General features: G+C 43.9%; 1 protein-coding gene across 1 annotated transcript in view; it reads right to left on the bottom strand.

The window, feature by feature from the left end:
• INHBC (inhibin subunit beta C) overlaps positions 1 to 22658 on the bottom strand; it is a 35676-nt gene extending 13018 nt beyond the window's left edge. Inside the window, 1 exon segment of the mRNA XM_066254889.1 lies at positions 22346 to 22658. Within this exon segment, the coding sequence (XP_066110986.1) occupies positions 22346 to 22658 (313 nt within the window).
• Between the last annotated feature and the right edge of the window lie 410 nt (positions 22659 to 23068).

Genomic DNA, 23068 nt, shown 5'->3' with positions numbered 1-23068 from the left:
CTTGACCAGGCAAGCCCAGGGTTTCAAACCGGCGACCTCAGCATTTCCAGGTCGACGCTTTATCCACTGCGCCACCACAGGTCAGGCTGCCATTTTATTCTTTAAAGCTGTATTCCTCTTCTGCTGTATTCTTTTTCCACTTTGATATGTTTACAACAGGCCCCTTAACATTTCCTGCAGCATTGCTTTGGTTGTAATAAATTCCTTTAGTTTTTTGTTGTTGTTTTTTTTTTTTTTGTCTGGGAAGCTTTTTATTTGTCCTTCAATTTTAAATGATAGCCTTGCTAGATAAAGTAGTCTTGGTTGTAGGTTCTTGTTGTGCATTACTTTGAATATTTCTTGCCATTCCCTTCTTGCCTCAAGTGTTTTTGTGAGAAGTCTGATGTCATACTTATGGGAGCTCCTTTGTAAGTGATAGTCTTTTTTTTCTCTAACAGCTTTTAATATTTTCTCTTTATCACTTAGCTTTGGTATTTTAATTATGATGTGTCTTGGTGTATATTTCTTTGAGTTTCTCTTTAATGGAGTTTTCTGTGCTTCTTAAACTTGTGAGAGTTTTTCTTGCATTAATTTAGGGAAGTTTTCAGCTATGATCTGATTGAACAAAGTCTCTAACCCTTCTTTTTTCTCTTCTTCTTCAGGAACACCTATGATGCAGATATTATTTCTCTTCATATTGTCACAGAGTTCTCTAAGAGTTTCCTCAGACTTTTTGAGTCTCTTCTCTTTTTTGTTCTGTGCTTTCATGCCTTCATTCATCTTGTCCTCCAACTCGCTGATTCAATCCTCATCTCCATCCATCCAGTTTTTTTTGTTTATTTTGTTTTTAATTTTTATTTATTTATTTATTTATTTATTTATTTATTTATAGGGACAGAGAGAGAATCAGTGAGAGAGAGAGATAGGGACAGACAGACAGGAATGGAGAGAGATGAGAAGCATCAATCATCAGTTTTTCGTTGTGACACCTTAGTTGCTGATTGATTGCTTTCTCATATGTGCCTTGACCATGGGCCTTCAGCAGTCAGAGTAACCCCCTGCTAGAGCCATTTGCTCAAGCCAGATGAGCCTACGCTCAAGCTGGCGACCTCAGGGTCTCGAACCTGGGTCCTTCTGCATCCCAGTTCGACACTCTATCCACTGCACCACTGCCTGGTCAGGCTCCATCCAGGTTTTAATTTTTTCCATTGTGGTCTTCATTTCTGATATTGTATTTGTCATCTCCGACTGATTCTTTTTTAATATTTCAATATCCTTTTTTACACTTGCTATTTTTTTATTTAGGTGTTCGTAATGACCATCCATTGTTGTTCTAAGATCCCTAAGCATCCTTACAATCATTATTTTGAAATCAAATCTGGAAGTTTAGTTATTTCCATATCACTCAGTTCATTTCCTGGAGGTTTTTCTTGTGGTTTCATTTGGATTGCACTTCTCTGTCTTCTCATTCTGTCTGTGTGTTTGGGTGTTTAGTTTGTAGAGCTGGTTGAGTCTGGGCTTGATGTTGTCTGCCTCCAGTTTTCAATTGTGTTATTTCTAGGTTTTCTTGGGTTGGCATCATCTATTATTTGTAATTCACTTTCAGATTTGGGCTGCTTTGAAGTCTTGATTTGTTTTTCTTCTTAACAGGTGATAGTCTTGTTCACTGAACTCAGCAGGGGGCTTATTTGAAACTGTATCCAGGAATGTGGTGGGTGTAACCTGAGACTCTGAAGGCCTCTTCTGCCAGTTTCTCTCTCTGGGGGCAAGGTGTTTTCTCCACTTCAGTAGGGGGAGATGTATCTCAGATCTCCATGGAGACCTGAGTTACTGCCCCTCCTCCTCATTTCTTGTTTTCAGCTGTGTCTTGTTGCACTGATTGGAGCTGGACAGATGCCTGGAAATCTGTGACCCGGAAGCACTTTATTCTTTTTTTTTGTGGAAGGATCAGCCCCTCCCCCAGCTATGGCCGCATCCAGCACTGGATGAGTCAGCTTTTCAGGTCATCCCCTGCATTTCTCTACCCCTCACCATCTGTCTCTCTCTCTCTCCCCTTTCTTTTTGGAAGACGAGCCGGCCCTCTCAACACACCTCGTTCCTGGTCAACAGGCAAGTGGCTGTGAGCAGTATTTTCTGCTCTTTTCCTTGGAGTGAGGCCCAGAAGGGCTCTCACCTCATGCCCCCCCTTCCTGTAAGCAGGGGAGATTCAGGCGCTCTCTACCAGGTTTGTTGTGGCTTCTTCTTTGCTCCTTGGTTTTTGAGAGCTGTTCTTGTAGTCCAGAATTGGTTTTTCACTCTGATTGTTCCTAAATTAGTTTGTAATCCAGTTCGGCGGTGTAGCTGGGAGTCTGTGTGTCTGCCTACTCCGCTGCCATCTTCAGGTCTCTCGATCTACTATCTTTACTACAAATATTGATCGTCTTACGACCTATGCAACTTATGACCATTTGACTTTACGACCACTATTGCTAGCCATGACTGCACCGCATCTGGCAACGCATTGCCCAGCTGGGCGTACGACAGTGCGGACCAGCTTCTGGCAGCACTGCCATCTCCATGTGCATCATTTCAACTGTTATCCCAGACTCAGTATAGCAATTTGTGTTTTGTGTCTTGGATATTTTTCATCCAACCCCTCCCAAGATGTCTACCAAGAGGAAATTGTCTTTGCAAATATTAAACCAGTTGTACTGGTAATGCAGTGTTTTACTTAAACCTGACAAATGTAAAAATAAGAAACAATATGGTATAGAGATAATACAAATGACATAAAATAAACAAAGAAAATTATGATATATAACAATAATGAAAGAAAATTATGATAAAATATGACTTAAAGATTTTTATAACATTATTTCACAAACTGTACATATAGCCTACTCGACTTATGACCAAGTCGTGTTACGACTGGTCTGTTGGAACCAATAGTGGTCGTAAGTCGAGCACTAGCTGTATATGTTTATCTTTACTATTGAGATTTTTTTCTTTAAAAGTTTTTTTACCTAGCGTGCGGAGGACCCAGGTTCGATTCCCGGCCAGGGCACACAGGAGAAGCGCCCATTTGCTTCTCCACCCCTCCGCCGCGCTTTCCTCTCTGTCTCTCTCTTCCCCTCCTGCAGCCAAGGCTCCATTGGAGCAAAGATGGCCCGGGCGCTGGGAATGGCTCTGTGGCCTCTGCCTCAGGCGCTAGAGTGGCTCTGGTCGCAACATGGCGACGCCCAGGATGGGCAGAGCATCGCCCCCTGGTGGGCAGAGTGTCGCCCCTGGTGGGCGTGCCGGATGGATCCCGGTCTGGCGCATGCGGGAGTCTGTCTGACTGTCTCTCCCTGTTTCCAGCTTCAGAAAAATGAAAAAAAAAAAAAGTTTTTTTAAAATTACTTATTGATTATTTTTTAATAGAAAGAGAGACATCAATTTGTTGTTCCACTTATTTACACATTCATTGGTTGATTCTTGTATGTGCCTTGTATGTGCCCTGACCAGGGATCAAACCTGCAATGTTGGCCTATTGAGACAATGCTCTAATACAATGGTTTTCAACCGTTTTTACACTTGCAGATAGGTGAGAATTGAAGAATTACACTGCTCACAAAACTTAGGGGATCAGGGAACGTGCAGATACTCCAGCACTTTCAGCCTTTTGTATAGTGCATTTTCACTAATGAAATAAAAGTTGGGCCTGACCAGGGAGTAGATACAGCATTGGACTGGGACACAGAGGACCCAGGTTTGAAAACCCAAGGTCACCAGCTTGAGTGTGGGCTTATCTGGTTTGAGCAAGGCTCACCAGCATGAGCCCAAGGTTGTTGGCTCAAGCAAGGGGTCACTCGATCTACTGTAGCCCCCTAGATCAAGGCACATATGAGAAAGTAGTCAATGAACAACTAAGGTGCCACAACAAAGAATTGATACTTATCTCTCTCCCTTCCTATTTGTCTGTCCCTATCTGTCCCTCTCTCTGTCTCTGTCATAAAAAAAAAGTTGGTTTTGCATCTTATTTGCATAACACTGGGGAACAAAATTTTTGTTGCATCCACAAAAACACCTGTTCTTACCTAATTCAAGTGTTCTGGTCTCAAAGCTGACATTAGTTTTTCTCTGTAAGCTACAGTTTTTTTGCAATTCAAGATTTTAGGTTTTTATCTTATTGTAAAATTTTCAACATTTAGTTTAACATAATGAAGTAGAATGTCTTTTTGGGCATCATCTTTGTGAAAATATAATAATTTATATAATGCAGTAAATACACTAATACACTAAAAGATATGATTGCATGAGAATTTGTCTAAAATTTCAAAATAGAACATATTAAAACACTTATTTTAATCATAAAATTTGTGGAAAACTTATTTAAATTCTATTCAGGCAAAAATTGGCGTTTGTAGCTCTTGCGTTTGTGTACTTGTTGAGGACAATCTCGTTTGATAGTCCAGCAGTAGTCTGCTCATCACAAACAGCTCCAAGATTTTCAGGAAACTTATCAAGGTGACTGTTCAGGAAGTGAATCTTAAAGTTCATGTTACATCCAATGTTGCAGAAAGCCAACAGCATCCTTTGAACCAGAAGTTCATAGTTTTCTGCTTTTTTTTTGCCAAGGAAGTTCTTTGTAACTGCCACAAAAGACTGCCATGCTGCTTTCTCCTCCTTATTCATCTTCCTGGCAAATTCTTCATCACGTATGAGGGTTCAAATTTGAGGTCCATTGAATACACTTGCTTTTATCTGTTCAAAAGACAAGGCAAGAAAAGCAGAAATAATATGTTAAAAGCATTCACTTTCTCTATTCAAAGCCTGAACAAACTGCTTCATTAAGCCAAGTTTGATGTGAAGTGGGGGAAGAATAATCCTGTCTCGATTAACTACAGGTTCATTCACAATATTTTGCATCCCTACTTCCAGAGCTTCATGTTTCGGCCACTTCTTCTGTGTCCAGTGTTTCTCCCGAGCTTGGCTGTCCCACAACCCAGAAAGCAAGGGTACTTCATGAAACCTCTCTGTTGTCCTAGCAGGAAATTTACCATTTTAAGATCCACACAAATGATCCAGTTATGCTCCTAATATTTCAGAAAGTCAAGGACAATTTTTATGTCATTATAATCTTCTTGCAGATGAGTTGAATAACCAATTGGAACCGCTGAAAATAGGCAATATATGCACGTGTCACAAATGATGAAATATTGTGCCTTTGATGTTGAAGTGTGTAACAGCCACATATATAACAGAAAGTGTCAGGACAATTCTTACATTTACACCTACTCGAAGAAACCATGATTCAATCTTAAAACAAAATAAGAGGGTGTTTTTATCAGATAATATTTTTTTACATTTAAAAACAACTACAATTATGTAAAAGTGATGCCTTGTGGTTATGTTCAATCCAAGAGTCATTGCCCTTTAACTCCAATTTAAAAACCAATGCATGCCATTAACTGTAACAAAAAGAAATTAAAATTGCATAACAATTAGAGCATGCACTGAAAAACGGATTTCAGATTTGGAATCAGCAATGCAGAAATATATAGAAACAGTTCTAAAACCTCATGCAACAGAAAATTAAAAAAAATTTGTTCCCCAGTGAATTGAACAACTTTCTTTGACTTATCTTTTCTGATGTTCTTGCTTAATAAAAAAAAAAAAAATCAAATGATTCTTTTTTTATTGTTTCATATTCATTTTAAAATATCCCCTGAGTTTTGTGAGCAGTATATTTTGGGGACCACTAAGGCAGAAATCACCCTGAGTATAAGTGAATTCGACTAAGATCATTGGGTCTATAGCCTTCGTACAACACGGTTAATTCTTTAATGAAACTGCACAAAATTTCTGGTGGACTGGTCTCCAGACCAGCAGTTGAAAAACAGTGCTCTAACAACTGAGCTATGCAGCCAGTGCTGAGACATTTTTCTTTCACGTCTTTTCCTTTCCTTTCCTTTCCTTTCCTTTCCTTTCCTTTCCTTTCCTTTCCTTTTCCTTTCTTTCCTTTTCTTTCCTTTCTTTTCTTTTACTTTCTCTTTCTTTCTTTCTTTCTTTCTTAAATTTTATTTTATTAAGTGGGATGTGGGTAGGTGGAGAGACACTCGCACATGCGCCTGCTGGGATCCACCTGGCAAGCCTGCTAGGGGGTGATGCCCTGCCCATCCAGGGCTGCTGTTCCATTGCTCAGAATTGAGCCATTTCAGTGCCTGAGATGAGGCCATGGAGCCATCCTCAGTGCCTAGGGCCAAATTGCTCAAACTATTCAAGCCATGGCTTCAGGAGGGGAGGGAAGGAAAGAGAGAGAGAGAGAAGGGGGAGAGGTAAAGAAGCAGATGGGTGCTTCTCCTGTGTGCCCTGACGGAGAATGGAACCCAAGACTTCCACACGCCGGGTCAAAGCACTACTGCTGAGCCAACCGGTCAGGACCCCTTTCTCTTTCTTCCTGCCCTTTTCTCTTTCTTTCTTTCTTTCTTTCTTTCTTTCTTTCTTTCTTTCTTTCTTTCTTTCTTTCTTTCTCTCTCTCTCTCTCTCTCTCTCTCTCTCTCTCTCTCTTTCTTTCTTTCTTTCTTTCTTTCTTTCTTTCTTTCATGTCTTTATGGAGAGAGAGGTAGGGAGAGAGAGAGACAGGAACATTGAGCTGCTCCTGTATGTGCCCTGATCGGCTGACCAGGGAATTAAACCAGCAACTTCCTCGTTCCAGGAGGATGCTCCAACAAACCAAGCTATCCTGCCAGAGCTTAATTTTTATTGATTTTTAGAAAGACATAGAAGTAGAACGAGAGGGGGAGGGGAAGGGAAGCATTTGTTGCTCCACTCAGTCATGCATCATTGGTTGCTTCCTATGTGTCCCTGACAGGGAATCAAACCCACAACCTTGTTTCAGGATGACACTCTTAACTGACTGACTGATCTAACTAGCCAAGGCCTTTTATGTATTTTTTTATTTCTAGTTTTGGCCTTTTCTTTTCCACTTAAAAAATTCCTGGCCTACTAGCGTGCGGAGGACCCGGGTTCGATTCCCGGCCAGGGCACACAGGAGAAGCGCCCATTTGCTTCTCCACCCCTCCGCCGCGCTTTCCTCTCTGTCTCTCTCTTCCCCTCCCGCAGCCAAGGCTCCATTGGAGCAAAGATGGCCCGGGCGCTGGGGATGGCTCTGTGGCCTCTGCCCCAGGCGCTAGAGTGGCTCTGGTCGCAACATGGCGACGCCCAGGATGGGCAGAGCATCGCCCCCTGGTGGGCAGAGCGTCGCCCCTGGTGGGCGTGCCGGGTGGATCCCGGTCGGGCGCATGCGGGAGTCTGTCTGACTGTCTCTCCCTGTTTCCAGCTTCAGAAAAATGAAAAAGAAAAGAAAAAAAAAAAAAAATTCCTGGCCTACAACCAAGAATACTCTACCCAGCAAGGCAGGGGTGGTATTCAAATAATTTAATAACTGATTCTCTGCCCTAATGACCATTTTAGGGATAAAAAAAGATATACCAAAAGTAGTTTATTATTTCATGCATTTAATATTTAAAAACAATAAAAGAGACACACAAAATTAGATTATGTTATAAGAGTTTTAAAATATTCGGCCCTGGCTGGTTGGTTCAGTTGTAGAGCGTCGGCCTGGCATGTGGGAGTCCTGGGTTCGATTTCCGGCCAGGGCACACAGGAGAGGTGTCCATCTGCTTCTCCACCCCTCCCCCTCTCCTTCCTCTCTGTCTCTCTCTTCCCCTCCCACAGCCAAAGCTCCATTGGAACAAAGTTGGCCCAGTCGCTGAGGATGGCTCTGTGGTCTCTGCCTCAGGCGCTAGAATGGCTCTGATTGCAGCAGAGCGACGCCCCAGATGGGCTGAGCATCGCCCCCTGGTGGGCATGCCGGGTGGATCCTGGTCGGGCGCATGTGGGAGTCTGTCTGACTGCCTCTCCATTTCCAACTTCAGAAAAATACCAAAAAAAAAAAATAATAAAATAAAATATTAATGAAAAAACATTAAATAATACCTGACAAAAAAACAATAAAACTGTTATTTAAGATATTTCCACATTGCATTCATTGACTACTTCCCATATGTGCCAATTTTTTTCACCCGTGGACAGAATGAACATTATTACGGGCGCTTAGAATACAATGTTGGGGCCTGACCAGGCAGTGGCGCAGTGGATACAGCATCAAACTGGGATGCGGAAGGACCCAGGTTCGAGACCCTGAATTCGCCAGCTTGGACCCAAGGTTGCTGGCTCGAGCAAGGGGTTACTCGGTCTGCTGAAGGCCCACGGTCAAGGCACATATGAGAAAGCAATCAATGAACAACTAAGGTGTCTCAACAAAAAACTGATGATTGATGCTTCTCATCTCTTTCCATCCTGTCTGTCTGACTCTCTGTCTCTGTTAAAAAAAAAAAAAAAAGAAAAAAGAATACGCTGTTGGGCAGATGAATGTTAAAAAAGAGTAAGGGATGTAAATTTGTGATTTCCACATTGGGCGGCTGCCCAGGCGCCCACCTTAGAGAGAACCCTGATTACAAGTGCCATTTTAACCAATTCGCCAAACTCAACACAAAATTAAGTATCAGTTCTGCTGATCCTGTGCAAACTGGCTGAATCCCACCACTGCAGCAAGGTTGTAATTCAGAATTGAAGGTGAGTTCAAGATTTTCCCAGACAAGCAAAAGCTAAAGGAGTTTATCTCCACTAAACTAGCATTACAAGAAAGTTAAAGAAAATTCTTTTTCAAAATTAATTTATTTTAGCCTGACCAGGCAGTGGCGCAGTGGATAGAGCGTCGGACTGCGATGCAGAGGACCTGGGTTCGAGACCCTGAGGTCACCAGCTTGAGTGCGGGCTCATCTGGTTTGAGGAAAAGCCCACCAGCTTGAACCCAGGGTCGCTGGCTCCAGCAAGGGGTTACTCAGTCTGCTGAAGGCCCGTGGTCAAGGCACATATGAGAAAGCAATCAATGAACAACTAAGGTGTTGCAACACGCAATGAAAAACTAATAATTGATGCTTCTCATCTCTCTCCGTTCCTGTCTGTCCCTGTCTATCTCTCTCTCTCTGACCCACTCTCTGTCTCTGTAAAAAAAAATAAATAAATAAATAAAAATTTTAAATTAATTTATTTTAGAGAGACAGACAGAAGAAGGGGGGGGGGGAGAGAGAGAGAGAGGAAAGGAAGCATTCATCTGTTGTTTCACTTAATTGTGCATTCATTGACTACTTCCCCGTATGTGCCCTGAGTGGAGCTTGAACCCACAACCTAGGGATATCAGGATGGTGCTCCCACTTCAGTGTATTTTTTATTTCAATTGTTATAGTCTTTAGTTCTGATAGGTCCCTTTTTATTTTATTTATTTATTTATTTATTTATTTATTTATTTATTTATTTATTTAACAGAGACAGAGAGAGAGACAGAGAGAGGTATAGATAGGGACAGACAGGAATGGAGAGAGATGAGAAGCATCAACCATCAGTTTTTCGTTGTGACACCATACTTGTTCATTGATTGCTTTCTCATATGTGCCTTGACTGTGGGGCTACAGCTGACTGAGTAACTCCTTGCTCAATCAAGCCAGCTACCTTGGGTCCAAGCTGGTGAGCTTTGCTCAAGTCAGATGAGCCTTCACTCAAGCTGGTGACCTCGGGGTCTTGAACCTCGGTCCTCTGCATCCCAGTCTGATGATCTATCCACTGTGCAACCGCCTGGTCAGCCCTTTTTATTTTTTATAATTATAATTTTTATCCCTTTGTTGAACTTCTCACTGAATTTATCCACCCATCTGCAGAGTTTGATGAACATCTTCATGACTATTACTTTGAGCTCTTTGCCTAGCAGACAGCTTACCTCAGTTTCATTTAGTTCTTTTTTGGGATTTTTCTCTGTTTTGTTTGTTTGGAACATATTCTTTTTTGTGTATGTGTGACAGAGACAGAGAGAGGTACAGATAGTAACAGACAGACAGGAAGGGAGAGGGATGAGAAGCATCAATTCTTCATTGCAGCTCTTTAGTTGTTCATTGATTGCTTTCTCATATGTACCTTGACCAGGCGCAGGGGGCTACAGTGGAGTGAATGACCCCTTGCTCAAGCCAGTGACCACTGGGTTCAAGCTAGCGACTATGGGGTCATGTCTATGATTGCACGCTCAAGCCAGCGACCCTGTGCTCAAGCTGGTGAGCCTGCGCTCAAGCCGGATGAGCTTGCACTCAAGCCAGCGTTTTGAACCTGGGTCTTCTGCGACCCAGTCTGACTCTCTATCCACTGCACCACTGCCTGGTCAGGCTAGAACATACTCTTTTCTATCCTCATTTTGTCTGTTTCTGTGTATATGCTAGGTGATGATAGATATGTAAATTCCAAACTGCCCTCTTGATGTTCCGCTTATCTGTCAGACCTCACCCTTACTGGACTATTGCCCCTGAGACAAAGGAATTCCAAAAAGCTGAGAAGCCGCCCCAAGGAGGGGCTCCGGACATACCAGGACTTTTGATTCAACACCCACATGCTTCAAGCTCCCAAGGAGGAGCATTCCAGACATACCAGGACTTTTGCCTCAGTATCCCCTCAGGCTCTCCCAAACACTATATAACTCGCCCCTAGTCTGTAACCGGTGTTCTTCTCCCTGGAGAAGTGCCCGGTAGGGTACCTTTCTTCCTTTCAATAAAGCCTGTTACTCTGATCTTTCGGAATCCCATGGATTCCAACAGGTGAGCTACTGATCCTGGTCTTAAAAAAAAACGTCTTATTTAGAAGGTGTCTCATGGTGCTCAGTGGTAGAATTTCCCTTATCACCAGAGCCAGATGCTCCAGAGGTGTTCCCTGGGTAGGTAGACTAGTGTGGTCTCCAGTTGTAGCTGGGCTACAACTTCTATAAACACACTGGCAGGTGAGGCTGGTTCCTGGCTTGTTGGCTGTGAGGCCTGGCCACAACTGTTGTTGGTTCACTGATTTGCAGGGCAAGCGTTTTGTGTGGCTGGCTGTGAGACCCAGCCATGCTGTTGCAGACACACTGCTGTGTGCTGGTGCTGACTGAGACCCCCGCTAGGTGTGGCAGAGCAGGAGTCACTTTGGAGGGGTGCTAGCCTGGGTGGGTCCTCAAGGAAATGCCAGGAGTAGGGGAACAGTATTAACAAGGTTAATGGAGAGTATCCGAAATGGTAACTGCCAGGGTCAGACCAGCTAGGTTAAACAGAGGAAGGGGGAAAAAGTGGTGCCCACTAGCACCTCTGACTCAGGAGAATGTACCAACAGATCCCCTTCCCTCCAGCACACACCCTAAAATTATTCAGTGTATCACTTTCATGTGTGATCTAGGTGCTTTTCAAACTGCTGCCTCTGTGCCAGGACTCAGAAAGAATGCATCCTGGGTTTCCTACAACCCTTTGGTTCTCCCTGAAGCAAGCTTTGCTGTTTTTCAAGGCCAGATGTTGTGTGCGTTCCTCTTCCTGGTGCAGGTCCCCCAGGCTAGGGCTCTGACAGCTTTGCAGTTGCGATATTCCTCCCACTTGTGAGTTACGGCATGGAAAGTGTGGGGTAGGGTAGGTTGTTGGGGACCAAATAAATAAACAGGGTATTTTTGCAATCTGGACAGAGGTGCTGGGCCCAACCCCCCACCTTACCTGCCTAGTTAACAAAGAGCTACACCTGATTCTCATTTGTCTCACCCATGTTCTCCAGAGGAGGCTGAAAGCTAGTTTCTTATTAGTGTAAAGTAGATTTGAATGGTATGGTGGGGGTTGTCTTTGAGTTGCCTTGGAAACTTAATTGAATTGCTAATGGACCACGTTTTTCCATGAATAAAGGCAGAAGTGCTTTTTTGGGAGATGTTATGTTTAGGCTCAGGAACAGTAGAGACCGGTTGCTGTGGTGTCCTCCTGAACCCACCTGTATGTATATACATATCTTTTTTTGTATTTCTCTGAAGTTGGAAACGGGGAGGCAGTCAGACAGACTCCCGCATGCGCCCGACCTGGATCCACCAGGCACTCCCACCAGGGGGCGATGCTCTGCCGCAATCAGAGCCATTCTAGCGCCTGAGGCAGAGGCCACAGAGCCATCCTCAGCACCTGGGCAAACTCTTTGCTCCAATGGAGCCTCGGCTGCAGGAGGGGAAGAGAGAGACAGAGAGGAAGGAGAAGGGGAGGGGTGGAGAAGCAGATGGGCGCTTCTCCTATGTGCCCTGGCTGGGAATTGAACCTGGGACTCCCGCACGCCAGGCCGAGGCTCTACCACTGAGCCAACCGGCCAGGGCCTGTATATACGTATCTTTAAGTTTCTATAATTTATTCAATTTAAAACCTTTTCCTGTTCGAGACCCCGTAATAGACTCGTTGCGGCTGGACTGCGACAGTAGGTCCTGAGTAGAATTAGTCTTTACCTTTCCTACTCATTTTTTTTTTTTTTGTATTTTTCTGAAGTTGGAAACGGGGAGGCAGTCAGACAGACTCCTGCATTCGCCCGACTGGGATCCACCTGGCATGCCAATCAGGGGGCGATGCTCTGCCCATCTAGGGCGTCGCTCTGCTGCAATCAGAGCCATTCTAGCGCCTGAGGCAGAGGCCACAGAGCCATCCCCAGTGCCTGGGCCAACTTTGCTCCAATGGAACCTTGGCTGTGGGAGGGGAAGAGAGAGACAGAGAGGAGAGGGGGAGGGGTGGAGAAACAGATGGGCGCTTCTCCTGTGTGCCCTGGTCGGGAATCGAACCCGGGACTCTCGCACGCCAGACTGATGCTCTACCACTGAGCAAACTGGCCAGGGCCTCCTACTCATTTTAATGCGGCTTTTCTTTATATTTGTAGTTGTAGAAAATCTATTCCGCTAGTCTTCAGGGTGTTCTATAGATGGTTGTAGTTTTGGTGTCAATGAGAGGAGGTGAGCCCAGGATCTTCCGGAACTCCACCATCTTGAACTTGAAGCCAGGAGACTTGCTCTTAAAGCCAATTTAGCTTGTCTGTGAAATGTCATTCATTGTGGTTAGTGCACTGCCCCCACAGCCTTCCATGACTATTTGAATACAACTGAAATTCCTTAACATAGAAAACTCATGTGATTAAGATTGTGATATTTAGTGACTATACTTGATCTATACTGGCTTTTTACATTCCTTGAATTCACCAAACATAGACCTACTTCATGGCCTTTACACTTGTTATTTCCTCTGCCTTAGAATGTCTTTCCAAATCTTTGAACGACTAGTTCCTTTTTGGCATTCAGGTCACATGTATCCTCCTCAGGGAGACTTCTGACTAACCTGTCTGAAGCAGCCTTCAACTCTACCTCCATCTCTCTAAAACATCATCTTACTTAATTATATTTATAGCCACTATCAGTTTCTGTAATCATCTTGTTTTTTTATTTGTGTACTACATGCCTCTCCCTCCCTCTTCTCCTCCGTCACCCTAACCAGCTAGAATATAAACTTCATGAAGGTAGAGATTGTGCCTATATGGTTCACCATTGTATGGTTCACCTACTACTTAGTACATGGTCAGCACTCAATAAAAATTTGTTGAATGATCTTTCATTTCTCTTATTCTTTTTTTACACTGACATCAGAGTTATTTCCAAAAACTTGACTAGATCATGAAATTCATTGTCTCAAAAACCTTATTGGTGAATAAAGTCCAAACTCTTTTAGGAAGCAGTGATATGCCCATTATGATTTGATGTTAATTACCCTTTTTTTCTTTATCAAGTAAAGAGTGCTTTATTGTGGAAATGCCATTGACAATTTCATGGACATAAAAGTATAGATAATAAAGTTCAACTAGGCTTCAGGTTAATTCGAAAGTCTTGACAGCTCTCAGAGCCAACATGATCTTTCTCATTTCAGTCTCTATGTAAATCTACCTCATTCGTTTTTTTCTCTGTGGATATACTTCTGAGGACATCAACTTACTCAGTTCCCAAAATGATGGCCCAGGTCCTGAGTCTATAGAACCTTTTATTCACCTCTTCCTAGCTAAATAAGCTGATCTTCCACTGTCTCAATTCCAAAATCCTAGAAGGGTCTAATCGGCCCAAATAATCTTTTCTTGCTAGGTGACCCCTTAAACACCTAACTCTTAGGACCTCTTAAGTCACACCCATTATGTCAGACAGACACATCACCCATAGGGTTTATGGTAGTAAACAACAGCTCCCAATATTCATAGCTTTGTGTGGTATCTTCCCATACTGACTCTGGGCTGGGCCATGTGACATGATTTGGCCAATGAGACATAGGTAAGCACAGTGCAAGCAGAAGCTTGATAAGTACATATACACTGCGGCTTCATCTTTTTGGAAGCTGGCAACCATGCTTCAGAGACTAATGAAGGATGAGAAGCCATGTGGGGAGAGACACTGGAGGATCTGAGATCATCTTAGATGTTTTAAACCTGTTGGAATCCATGGGAGTCTGAAAGACCAGAGTAATAGGCTTTATTGGAAGGAAGAAAGGAACCCTGCCAGGCACTTCTCCCGGAGAGAAGAGCACCGAAAACAGACTGAGGTAAAACTTTATAGGGTTGCGGATAGCCTCGAGCAAGGGTGTGCTGGTATGTTCCGGCTTTCTGGAATACTCTTCATTGGGGTGATTGACCAGCTTCCTGGAGTTCCTTTGTCCCATGAGGGATTGTCTGGTAATTAAGGGTGGGGTCAGGCAGCCAAGCAGAACAGCAAAAGGGCAGTTTGGAATTCACTTATCTATCAAAACCCATCTGAGATTCTGGCTGAAGACAGTTACATGAGCAACCTCAGGTAGACCACGTGGAGTAGGACTGCTCAGAAAAGCCCAGTTGAACCACAGAATCATGAGAAATATTGAATTTTTTCTTTTAAGCCTCTACATTTGGACTAATTTTTTATATTACTGGATAACTGAAATAGACACTGGTATAGAAGTAAAGTGTTCTATAATAAACACCTAAAATATGTAGTGTTGCTTTTGGGACTGGTAGCAGGCAGAGGTTGTAAGGACCGCAAGGAGACTGTTAGTGAAGGCAGGAAGAGCAGTGAGGAAATTGCTATTGGAAGTCGGAGAAAGGGAAAACTGTTATGTATTGGCTATCAGCTGTGGTAACTTGAAAGCTAGAAATTATATCTAATAAAGTTGAATTTAGTTGAAGGTATTTCCAGGCAGAATGCTGAAAGAGTCATTTGGCTTATTTTAGCTGCTTTATCATAAGAACTGTTCAATTTTCAAGCAGAATTTAGATAAAATATTTCAACAGGACTTGCTAGATTGAAAAATAAAATATTTTTTCATTTCTTGCCTCTTCTTCTGGTAAAAGGTTCTCCAAGTAAGAAATGGTTTCAGGGGCCCTGGATGGTGGCTCAGTGGATAGAGTGTTGGCCTGGTGTATGGAAGTCCTGGGTTCAATTCCCAGTCAGTGCACAAAGGAGAAGTGGCCATCTGTTTCTCTCCCCCCCTCTCCCTCTTCAACTCCTGCAACCAGTGGCTTCAACTCCTGCAACCTTTTGGCGCACAAAGGAGAAGTGGCCATCTGTTTCTCTCCCCCCCTCTCCCTCTTCAACTCCTGCAACCAGTTTGAGTGTGGCCCTGGGTGCTGAGGATAGCTTGATTGGTCTAAGCATGTCAGCCTCAGGTGCTAAAAATATCTTGGTACTTGAGCATCGGACCCTGATGGGGTTGCCAGGTATATCCCAGTTGGAGTGCATGTGGGAGTCTGCCTCACTATTTCCCCTTCTGTCACCTAAAAAAATAAATTAATTAATTAAAAATAAAAATAAAAGGAAGAAGAAAAGAAAAAGAAATGGTCTCAGGGAAAAAATCTAATCCAGGGCACTGCCAGTGAAACATGGCCTCAGTGTGAAGATCAAAACAAATAAAGGGTCAGTCATAAGATGCTTTGCTAAGACCTATCATCTTTGGTAAGATCTAAAACTTAAGATGTTTTATAGACCCTTTCAACAAGACAAAAGGGCTTCTAAGACTTAAGAGTGTGTCCCACAATGCCTTGACTTGTAACCTAGGTAGGAGTCTGTCTTGACAGAGTGGAGTGCATTTTGTCTAATTGAGTAGACAATAATTTATTATTTATTTATTTATTTATTTTTGCATTTTTCTGAAGCTGGAAACAGGGAGAGACAGTCAGACAGACTCCTGCATGCGCCCGACCGGGATCCACCTGGCACGCCCACCATGGGGCGATGCTCTGCCCATCCTGGGCGTCGCCATGTTGCGACCAGAGCCACTCTAGCGCCTGGGGCAGAGGCCACAGAGCCACCCCCAGCGCCCGGGCCATCTTTGCTCCAATGGAGCCTTGGCTGCGGGAGGGGAAGAGAGAGACAGAGAGGAAGGCGCGGCGGAGGGGTGGAGAAGCAAATGGGCGCTTCTCCTGTGTGCCCTGGCCGGGAATCGAACCTGGGTCCTCTGCACGCTAGGCCGACGCTCTACCGCTGAGCCAACTGGAATTTATTATTTAGAAGGCTCACCAAGTTTTACAGAATATTTTAATAGTGAAAGCAGTACCAATTTGGACTACAGGGACAGAAACAGTTCAAAATGAAAAAAGGCCTTTGGGCAGGAAGAAGGCTGAGAAAACTACTCAGCCACAAACACAGGTCATTTCTGATTTAAAAGGAAAGACATTTCAGAGGGTGAAGCCAAGGGCTGAGAAAGCAGCTCTAGAAGCCAAGGATAACAGTGGTAGACTGTCCTTGAGAAGAGAGGAAAATCCTATCAGGGAGCAGAATCAGGTCCTCACCAAAAGAATTCTGGTTTTGAGATGGACTGACGAGGTATCAGGATTTTCATGGACGGGTGACTGTTCCGTGCCACACATTTCCCATCTTGAACAGCAGTAACTGTTACAGCTCTGCTGTCCCTGTCTCAGCACTGTACTTTAGGTGTGTGGGAGGCAGTTAACTTGTATTTTTTAGGTCCATGCAATAATAATGTGCTGGTAAATATTTAACTACTGGATTCTAGAGGGGAAAAAAACCCCTGATTTGTAGTACAGTATTTGCTAAGTTCTGTGGTATAAATTGACCCACCATGACTAATTTCAAACTATCAATGTGATGCCACTAGATGAAAAGTTGGGAGATATTCACAATCAGCTCTCATGAGCCAGTATGAACCAGTTCCATGACACCACTGAATGTCCCTACTCTAGTTTTCCCAGAGCCCCAAACTTGCTCTCTTTGTAACTCTAGCAAGAACAATTTTTAAGATCTTTCTTCTATACTGTGGTGTAGATAACTTAAATTGGTATGAAAACTTCAAGCTAAAATATTTAACTGTAAAAGGTGAAGTCCAGGTGTCAGCCATTCTCACCTTCTAACTTCATATCAGATCTGGCCCCTCTGACCTGAATGTTGTATACATTCACTGATTAGCAAATATGTGGAAAGTGTATAGACTTTGAAGTCAGAGAGAATTGTGTTTGAATTCTTCCCCTTGTAAGCTGTATGTTCTAGGCCAGGGGTCCCCAAACTTTTTACATAGGGGGCCAGTTCACTGTCCCTCAGTCCGTTGGAGGGCCGGACTATAAAAAAATCCCTATGCACACTGCACATATCTTATTTTAAAGTAAAAAAACAAAACGGGAACAAATACAATATTTAAAATAAAAAACAAGTAAATTTAAATCAAGAAACTGACCAGTATTTCAATGGGAACTATGGGCCTGCTTTTGGCTAATGAGATGGTCAATGTGCTCCTTTCATTGACCACCAATGAAAGAGGTGCCCCTTCCAGAAGTGCAGTGGGGGTCGGATAAATGGCCTCAGGGGGCCGCATGTGGCCCGTGGGCCGTAGTTTGGGGACCCCTGTTCTAGGCCATTTAGATGATCTTTGAATCTCAGTTTCTGCATTCATAAGATGGAAATACTAAAGTCTATTTTGTAGGGTGGTTGTGAGAATTACATGCGATGAGGCAGGCACACTTAATTCCTGGTAACCCTCATTATTGTCACAATGCGCCAGGAACTGGAAAAAGTGCCAGGGATACAAGGGTGGAAAAGAAAAAAAAAAGCAGCCAGGATTTCAGTGTCCAAGGGACTTATGGCTCATGGCCACTGGTGGGATTCAAATAATTTAACAACCGGTTCTCTGCCCTAATGCCTATTTTAAGTATAAAAACGATATACCTAAAGGTAGTTTATTATTTCATGCATTTACTACTTAAATAAGAAAATATTGACCAGGCGGGGGAGCAGTGGATATAGCATTGAACTGGGATGCAGAGGACCCAGTTTGAAATCCCGAGGTCGCCAGCTTGAGCGTGGGCTCATCCAGCTTGAGCGCAGGATTACTGTTTTGAGTGTGGGATCATAGACATTTCCTCATGATTGCTGGCTTGAGCCCAAAGGTCGCTGGCTTGAAGCCCAAGGTCACTGGCTTAAAGCCTAAGGTTGCTGGCTCTAGCAAGGGGTCACTTGCTCTGCTTTAGCCCCCCAGGTCAAGGCACATATGAGAAAGCAATCATTGAACAATTAAGGAGCTGCAAAGAAGAATTGATGCTCTCATCTCTTTCTTTTCCTGTCTGTTTGTCCCTAACTGACCCTTTCTCTCTCTCTCTGTCTTGTCAATAAAAAAATAAAATAAAAAGGTACACAAAACTAAATTGTTATGAGTTTTAAAATATTAATAAAAATATTAAATAATACTTGAAAAAACAATAAAACTGTTATTTATAATATTTCCATATTGCTTCCTGATTGGAGTACTTACTTACAATTTTTTTCACCTATGGACAGAATGAACATTACTATGGGTGCTTAGAATATGCTGTTGTGTAGATGAATGTTAAAAAAGAGTAAGGAATGTCAATTTGTGATTTCCACATTGAGTGGCTGCCCAGGCACCCACCTTAGAGAGAACCCTGATTACAAGTGCCATTTTAACAATTGGTTCGCCAAACTCAACAAAAATTAGGTATCGGTTCTGCTGAACCAGTACAAACCAGCTGAATTCCACCACTGCTCATGGTTATCTGTTTACCTATGCTAATCCACTCCAAAGTACTTTTCACCTCCAAATGCAGTCTACCCCATACAGACTTTTACCCATGCTTTTTCCATCCATTTACGAAGTTATTTATTATTCTCTACCCACTGAAGTCAAACTTACTCTACAATGGCAGCTCATTTGCTATCATCTTCTGAAAGACTTCCCTGTCTCACCAGGTCCCAATGAGTTACTCCTGGCCCAGCAAGTTTTGTACCCTTATGTAGCATTTATTCCATTCTGCCTTATATTCTAATTAACTGATTTCCCACAGCAGCAGTAACTAAACCCCTCATGGGCAGGAGCTAAGTTTTCTATTTCCTGTTTCCTCCCATCTTAATCTTCTAAGTACATTGCCTATATTAGCTTATTTAATTATCTCAACTATCCTCTAATTATTTCCATTTTACACATGAGAAAACTGACTATTAACAACCCGAGTCACACAGTAGCAAGTGTCTGAGCAAGGATTTGAGCCCAGGCTAGCTTGCTCCATAGTGTGTTCTTTTTTTTTTTTTTTACAGGGACAGAGAGAGAGAGTCAGAGAGAGGGATAGATAGGGACAGACAGACAGAAATGGAGAGAGATGAGAAGCATCAGTCATCAGTTTTTCATTGTTCATGACTCGCTTTCTCATATATGCCTTGACCGCGGGCCTTAAGCAGACCGGAGTAACCCCTTGCTCGAGCCAGTGACCTTGGGTCCAATCTGGTGAGCTTTGTTCAAACCAGATGAGCCTGTGCTCAAGCTGGTGACCTCGGGGTCTCGAACCTGGGTCCTCCGCATCCCAGTCCGACGCTCTATCCACTTGCAACCGCCTGGTCAGGCCAGAGTGTGTTCTTTTTTTTTTTAATTTTAATATTTCTGAAGCTGGAAACGGGGACAGTCAGACAGACTCCCGCATGCACCCGAGCCCGACCGGGATCCACCCGGCACGCCCACCAGGGGCGATGCTCTGCCCCTCTGGGGCGTCGCTCTGCCGCGACCAGAGGCACTCTAGCGCCTGGGGCAGAGGCCAAGGAGCCATCCTCAGCGCCCGGGCCATCCCCGCTCCAATGGAGCCTTGGCTGCGGGAGGGGAAGAGAGAGACAGAGAGGAAGGGGGGGGGTGGAGAAGCAAATGGGCGCCTCTCCTATGTGCCCTGGCCGGGAATTGAACCCGAGTCCCCCGCATGCCAGGCTGACGCTCTACCGCTGAGCCAACCGGCCAGGGCCCAGAGTGTGTTCTTAATCATGAGCAGAAACACACTTTTTTCTGAGAGAGAGAGAAAAAAAAGAGAGGACCGGAAAGAAGAGAGATGAGAAGGGTCACTTTAGTTGTTCACTGATTGTGTCTTATACATGCCTTGACTGGGGCTCAAGCTAAGCCAGTGACCCCTTGCTCAAGCAAGTGATCTTGGAGTTTAAAAGCTGGGACCTCAACACCCCAGGTTGATGCTCAACTCACTGTGCCACCACTGGTCAGGCCAGAAACATGTTTTGAATTAGTGTAAGGTTTCATCCATCACTGAGGACTCTAGACTGTGGTCAAGCTGACCTACAGTGTGATTTGGTTGTTGAATGCAACCAATGTTTACTGGGCACCCAGTGGTGGCATTCAGCTGATTCGCTCCAACTTGAAAGAACCAATACCTAATTTTTGTTGAGTTACACACAAACCGGTTGTTAAAATGGCACTTGTAATCAAGGTTCTCTCTAAGGTGGATGCCTGGGTAGTCAACGAAGAATTGATGCTTCTCATCTTTCTCCCTTCCTGTCTGTCTGTCCCTGTCTCTGACTCTCTCTGTCTCTGTCACAAAAAAAAAGAAAAAGAAGAAGCAATATGGAAATATATTAAATAACAGTTTTATTATTTTTGTCAAGTATTTAATATATTTTATTAATATTTTAATACTCATAATCTAGTTTTATGTGCCTCTTTTATTGTTCTTAAAGTATTTAAATGTATGAAATAATCAACTACCTTTATATAATTTTTTAATACTTAAAAACAGTCATTAGGGCAGAGAACCGGTTGTTAAATTATTTGAATCCCACCACTGTGGGCACCTACTATGTTTGAGAGACGCAGAATAAGGCCATGAATTCCGGAGCTATGACTGGCTCCACCACTTACCAGTCATGTGATCTTGAGCAAATTACTTACCTCTTTGTGAGTTTGTACCTCAGTTTCATCACCTCTGAAATGGGAATAACAACAGTACTTGCTTCACTGTGCTGTGAGGATCTTAAGGAGTTAGTATGTATGAAAGGCTTAAAACACAGTAAACATTGTGTAAGTATAAGTTATTTCTACTATAACATAAGGAATAAATGAAAGTTCTTGACTTCAAGGGGTGGATATCTTATCGGAAGACAGGCGTTATAAAAACCCTGGAAACAAGCGATTTAACACAGAGAGTTCAGGTTCAGGGTAAGGATGTGGGGGCCACCAAGAAGGTAGTACCTCACCCTCAGGACAGGGTGGGTTTTTTGAGGATGAGAGTGCTGGGTCTTGAAGTGCTGACCAGGGAAAGGGGTTAGGAATGAGAAAGGCCTTCCAGACATAAGAAAGCACTTGTAGGAAGTTCAGAGGCCAGATAGATCACTTTGTATTCTGTTTCTAGGGTACTGTCTCCGAACTCTTGATCTTTCTCTCCAGCTGCCCACTAAATTCTATAACTCCTCTCTTTTATCCTCTGTCCACCTTTCTATATCCGTTTTGACCCTGTTCTAATGTGGGTAACTGAGGTATCAAGGCAAGAGGGTAGGGATAGGGTGGAGAGGTATTATAGTCCTGGTATTTTTCCTTTTGCCCTTTTACCCAAATAAGGCATCTGGGGGAGGGGAGATAGAAAGGCTGGATCCTGAGCCAGAGAAAGGACAAATTCTCTGGCTTCCAGTTTATGCGTCCAGGCCCAGGAAGTGGATGGGCTCACAGCACAGCCTGATGAAGTCTGTGGAGTTTTTAGAGAGATGAGCTAAAGGAGGTGGGGGCAGGCAGTCTCAACAGAAGTGAAATTTACCCACTTCCCAGCTTCCCACTGGCCACATCTAAACTCCAGGAGACAGCCTGACCTGTGATGGTGCAGTGGATAAAGCATTGACCTGGAAATGCTGAGGTCGCCAGTTCGAAACCCTGGGCTTGCCTGGTCAAGGCACATATGGGAATTGATGCTTCCAGCTCCTCCCTCCCTTCTCTCTCTCTGTCTCTCCTCTCTCTCTCTCTCTCTCTCTCTCTCTCTCTCTCTCTCTGTCTCTCCCTCTCCTCTCTAAAAAAATGAATAAATAAAAAAAAATTAAACTCCAGGAGACAGACGGGGGGGGGGGGGTAGGAGCCCTGGGTTAGGAGATTACAAGTCACAGAAGGAAAGAGGATGGTTTGGGGGAGAAAGTCAGGGGTTAGGTTAGAGGAGGACACTTTCCCTTTCCTTGAGTGGTCAGGGTTTGAGGGGGATCTACAGAACAGGAACCCACCTGTGTCAGCAAAACTGATGATCTCATATCCCTATCCCCTTTCAGCATCCAGAAGTGCCCCCTGTGAGTGCCCATGGAGGTGCTGCAGTGCTATCCTCAGAGCAGCTCTGGACACTGGCTGGCTCAGTGTTGGGCACTGTCTGAGGTGCAGCTTTTCCAAGATACTTTTCTTGGCCAGGTGCAGAAGCAGCTTCTACTGGCTCTCTAGGTCCAAGGCATGCTTCACCCATGCCAGACATTGACTGTCAGCTCTGGGAGTGGCCACTGCGGCGAGAGCTAGGAATAGGAAGGCCAGGAGCAATGAAGAGATCATTGTTGGAGGAGGCACTCCTTAAGTGACACAGTTGAGACAGAGTCACAAACCTCAGGTTCAGGGTCTGAACAGCTGTGGTCTTGGCTCTGTTCTGGCCACCAGAAGCCCAGGAAAGAGAATATGTCCAGCTGGCATGACTCCTTGTTGCAGGGGATGGAGTAGCCGAACATCTGACTTGAGAGATGAAGCTAGTTACAGATAGATGTTGGCAGAAGCTGCCAACACATAATCACTTAAAGTAAAGAGTGGGGGATGTTAGGGGAGGTTAGTTTGTTTGGGGAAAGAAGTGTTGCTGGACCAATGCTGGGCGATAGTCGGTTGCCCACGTAAGCTGCCCGGCCTGGGGACAAAGGTTAAAGATGAAATTCCTCTTCAGATCAATGGCCTTGCTGGGAAGCTGGTGGGGAAAG

The sequence above is a fragment of the Saccopteryx bilineata genome, chromosome 2 (genome assembly GCF_036850765.1).
Source record: "Saccopteryx bilineata isolate mSacBil1 chromosome 2, mSacBil1_pri_phased_curated, whole genome shotgun sequence".
NCBI lineage: Eukaryota > Metazoa > Chordata > Mammalia > Chiroptera > Emballonuridae > Saccopteryx > Saccopteryx bilineata.
The sequence above is the reverse complement of the archived record's forward strand: the minus strand, read 5'-3'. Positions and strand labels throughout refer to the sequence as shown.